Source organism: Gymnoscopelus braueri, assembly GCF_963280865.1.
Source record: "Gymnoscopelus braueri genome assembly, chromosome: 20".
Classification (NCBI taxonomy): domain Eukaryota; kingdom Metazoa; phylum Chordata; class Actinopteri; order Myctophiformes; family Myctophidae; genus Gymnoscopelus; species Gymnoscopelus braueri.
Genome location: NC_137622.1, coordinates 43,235,130 through 43,240,432, shown reverse-complemented (window position 1 = coordinate 43,240,432; position 5,303 = coordinate 43,235,130). Strand labels below are relative to the sequence as shown.

The 5,303-nt window shown below is 38.8% G+C and overlaps 1 protein-coding gene across 1 annotated transcript; it reads right to left on the bottom strand.

Moving 5' to 3' along the window:
• Nucleotides 1-978: 978 nt before the first annotated feature.
• On the bottom strand, nucleotides 979-2,136 carry LOC308075728 (chemerin-like receptor 1; the record flags this gene model as incomplete). The annotated part of the gene is made up of 1 exon (XM_080415674.1): nucleotides 979-2,136. One exon carries the CDS (start codon nucleotides 2,134-2,136, stop codon nucleotides 1,042-1,044), a length of 1,095 nt encoding a protein of 364 aa, XP_080271800.1. The 3' UTR covers nucleotides 979-1,041.
• Nucleotides 2,137-5,303: the final 3,167 nt, after the last annotated feature.

Genomic DNA, 5,303 nt, shown 5'->3' with positions numbered 1-5,303 from the left:
ATTTATTTGAAATACATAAATGTTTGTGTTTATGTCAGAAGTCCCTAATAATTAGTACCTGTCAAATGTGTGATTTCATCAGCAAGTCCATACTGTATGAATAATGCTCTCTCTCTCTCTCTCTCTCTCTCTCTCTCTTCTCTCTCTCTCTCTCTCTCTCTCTCTCTCTCTCTCTCTCTCTCTCTCTCTCTCTCTCTCTCTCTCTCTCTCTCTCTCTCTGACTGGGGAGTGAGTTCTGGGTGAGTCATCAAAATAAACATAAAGAACCAAAAGTAAAAGTGCTAAAATGTTTGAAAATAGCAGATCTACAAGCTCACAACGTTGTGAGCTTGTAGATCTGCTATTTTCAAATAGCCTATGTATAACATATGGCTAAAGTGTTTAATGTATGTTTTATAATATAGCAATTTACATCTGCAAAGTAACTAGAGTTTTAAAATATTTGTAGTGGAGTAAAAAGTACAATATTTGCCTCTGAGATGTAGTATTGAAAATTGTAAATAAATACCTCAAAACTGTACCCCCCAGAGGCAAAGATTTGAGTTAAGGATGTTTAACAAAATATTTATATACTGTATATATATATATATATATATATATATATATATATATATATATATATATATATATATATATATATATATATATATACATATATATATACATATATATATATATATATATATATACATATATATATATATATATATATATATATATATATATATATATATATATATATATATATATATATAATATATATATATATATATATATATATATATATATATATATATATATATATATATATATATACATATATATACATATATATATATATAGAATTATTTATTTTATAGACAGTGGAAGCGATTTGCACACATTTTCCACGATTTTCCACAAAAAAAATTGCAGATCTACAAGCTCACAGCGCGGCACTCGGAGCTTGTATATCTGCTATTTTTGAATAGCCCATAGAAATCTAAAACTGACACAGATGCATTCCCGGTTTGAATGGGTTAAAGTAATGCAAAGACAACCCTAAACCTGGGTCTCAGACAAGGGAATCTCTTCAGTGGTTCTCCCTGGGTTAGTGGAAGTGTTGGTCTGAGGCAGCTCTTCAGTGAAGGCTTTCTCCAGAACCTTTAGGATAGAGCTGCGGAATACAGCCTTGAAATCCTGACCCATGAACACGTACAGCAGTGGGTTCAGGCAGCTGTTGAGAAATGCCAAGCCGGCAGCTATGGGGAACCCGATGATGAGCACATGATTCAGTGTTTCACTGAACTCTGTCACCAGGACATTCACAAAACTAATCAGAAACATGATGTGAAAGGGGGCCCAGCAGCACAGGAAAAATGTGGTAATAACAGTTGCTATGATTTTGAGGGGGCGACCTGATTGGGCGGCCAGTGAGCGATTATTCCTGAGCCGGTAGATGATGACAGAATAGCAGGAGACGATGACAGTGAAAGGGACCACGAATCCCATGAGGAAGCGAGTGATGATCATGACCCCATATCGAAACTCCCGCAACTGATTAACTTCTGGTGTGTAGTTATCAGTGAATGCATAGTTGTAGTAGCACCTGATGATGTCCTCATCATGGTCGGAGGGCTTTGTGTCCAAAAAGACAAAGTTAGGGGAGCTCAGAGCCAAGCCCAGCACCCAGACACCCAGACTCACCCAAGACGCCTTCCTGACACTGCGGTGGTTCTGGGCCCACACTGGACACACCACACATAAACATCTGTCAACACTGATGACCATCAGGATGTAGATGCTGGCATACATGTTCATGAAGAAAATGGTACCGTCCATTTTGCACATGAATTTGCCAAAAGGCCAGTGGCCGTCCAGAGCTGTGTATGTGATTCTCAGGGGCAGGGACCCTGTAACGAGCAAGTCGGCCACAGCGAGGTTGAGGTACCAAACGGTGTTGACGGTTTTCTTCATTTTGAAGCCCGTCACCCAGATAACCACACCGTTCCCCAACACGCCGAGGACAAGGACCAGGCTGTAGATGACGAGCGACACGATCTTGAAGGGATCAGGATCAACCTTGTCATCATCAATAGTAGTAGAACCGTTATAATCGTCTTCCCAGTAAGAGCCGTTTCCACCAGACAGATCCATCTCTGTATTGTGATAAAAAGCAGTTGTGGTCACATTCACAATCTTCATAATTGTCCTGAAACCTAAAACAACAAAACAATAAAGGTACATGCCGCGGCCAAATACTTATCATTGTGGGGGGTCCTTGGCAGGAAAAAGTTTGAGAACTACTGATTTAGAAGGTATTTTGTAGAATCGAGGTCTTAATGGCTTAAATAACTCTATATTCTAGATAGCAATCATTGCATGTCTATATAATAAAGACAATAATAAAATAATAATAATATATTATAATCATAATCATAATCATAAAGATAGCAATAATAACAATGACAATACAATAATAATAATAATAATAATAATAACAATAACAATAACAATAACAATAACAATAATAAGGGTAATAATAATAATAATAATAATAATAATAATAATAATAATAATAATAATAATAATAATAAAGACAATAATCATATAATAAAGCCAATTAAAAGCATAGATACCTGTTTCAAAGTGTTGAAGAGAGGTCAGAGATGTGTCTTGTTGTTCAAACTGTGGTCTGTGAACACTGAGGAGCTCCTTATATACAATACATGTAGGTGTCACATCATCGGACAACTCCTTGCAACATGCAACTACTTGCAACTCTACTTGCAACCAATCTTCCTCAATGGCAGTTTGCAAGGAGTTACAATGTTGCGGTCTGGCCTTATTTACACGCTGTCGGGCAGAAACCTCCTATCTCTGCGTTTTAACTTTTCTTTGTTTGTTGTGTAAATTAACGCCCTACTTCGTCAGAGCAAATAAATTGTGTGTTTATGAATATTGAGCCAATGGAAAGTGTCAACAACAACAACAACAACAACTTGTGACTAAACGATAACTACATTATATCCATTGGAGCACTAAAGTAACCGTTCATGGTCATACAGGGTTTCCACCCAACAGTGTGTAAATAAGGCCAACATTGCAGCTCCTTGTGGTTGATGGTTGCAGGTAGAGTTACAAAGTAGTTGCATGTTGCAAGGAGTTGCATTAGTTTGGACTGGCCTTAACCCTTCAAGACCCGGGAACGCATCTGTGTAACCACTTCAACCATTAGTTTATATATATATTCAAAGATTTGCACACATTTTCCACATTTTTTTTCCAAAAAAATAGCTGATCTACAAGCTCATAGCGCGGCACTCGGTGCCGCGCTATGAGCTTGTAGATCTGCTATTTTTTTTTTAATAGCCAAAGAAATGTAAAGTAAGGGTCTTGTCTGGAACACATTGAAGGACCCCCCTGCTGTAAGGGAAGGGGTCCTTGGTCTGGAACACGCTGAAGGACCCCCTGTTGTAAGGGAAGGGGGTCCTTGGTCTGGAACACGTTGAAGGACCCCCTGCTGTAAGGGAAGGGGTCCTTGGTCTGGAACACGTTGAAGGACCCCCTGCTGTAAGGGAAGGGGTCCTTGGTCTGGAACACGTTGAAGGACCCCCTGCTGTAAGGGAAGGGGTCCTTGGTATGGAACATGCTGAAGGACCCCCTGTTGTAAGGGAAGGGGGTCCTTGGTCTGGAACACATTGAAGGACCCCCCGCTGTAAGGGAAGGGCTCCTTTATGGTGGTGCAGCAGTGACAGTGGAAACTACGGATAAAAAGAGAAGTTCAGAGAAACAGCTTCAGAAAAAAAAGGGGAAACTGGTGGAGGTGTAGAAATTAGAACAACTGGGGGGGGGGAGACTCATTGAAATGGATGAGACGCAGTGCTGTAAAGTAACTAAGTACATTTACTCAAGCAGTGTACTTAAGTAATATTTTGAGGCATATTTTTTTTACTTTACTGTATTTCCAATTTCCAATACTTTTACTCCACTATAATCTCAGAGGCAATTGTTTTCAAAGGATTTGCATGCATTTTATACATTTGAAAACATGTGAAATGGGACATTCTGCATGATGACGACGAGTACTTTTACTTTTTTACTTTTAAGTATATTTTGATAGCAATACTTTAGAAAAAGGTATGACAAAACAACAAAAGCAGAAGTTAACTGGAAACTCAAAAAGAACCGCAATGTTTGAAATGGTCTTCCTCAGAGAGAGAGAGAGAGAGAGAGAGAGAGAGAGAGAGAGAGAGAGAGAGAGAGAGAGAGAGAGAGAGAGAGAGAGAGAGACATATATGGGCATGCTAATGCTTGGACTCTCCTCATCTTGGCTATCCTTGCATCATCTGGCTATGGCTATTTACTCACACCCAGTCGTGTAAAATAACTAAGTACATTTACTCAAGTACTGTACTCAAGCACAATTTGGAGGTAATTTGACTTTACTGGAGTTTTTTCAATTGTCTATACCTTTACTTCTACTCCACTACATCTCAGAGGCAAATGTGTTACTCGGTGCCGCGCTATGAGCTTGTAGATCTGCTATTTTTTGAATAGCCCAAAGAAATGTCAAAACGATACAAGATGCGTTTCCGGTCTTAATGGGTTAAAGGTCCCGTGTTACTCCTGAATACTGAATTAAAACCTGGATTACTGATAGGAGTTTAACACCTTAAGACCTGTTAAGTACTGTACTTAAGTACAATGTTGAGGGTCTTTTTTTTTACTTAACTTCCAATGTTCAATACTTTTACTTCTATTCCACTGCATCTTAGAGACAAATATTGTACTTTTATGTAATTTTTTTATTGTACTTTTATGCCACTGTTACGGCTCATTATAATGGAAACGCACGCACGCACGCACACGCACACGCACACGCCACACGCACACGCACACGCACACACACAGGTTTCATTTTACTCTCTCAATAGTTAAATGATTGTTAAACATCTGCATTACTTCATTAAAGAAATGTTCTTTTGATCAACGTGTGTCTATCTCTCCTTGTGGAACCATATCCATACAGCATGGATAACACAACGTGTGTCTGTTATCTCTCCTTGTGGAACCATATCCATACAGCATGGATAACACAACGTGTGTCTGTTATCTCTCCTTGTGGAACCATATCCATACAGCATGGATAACACAACGTGCGTCTGTTATCTCTCCTTGTGGAACCATATCCATACAGCATGGATAACACAACGTGTGTCTGTTATCTCTCCTTGTGGAACCAGATCCATACAGCATGGATAACACACATATTTTACGTTCTGGGTCTGAGATCTAAATGTCATCACACGGAGGTTCTGTGG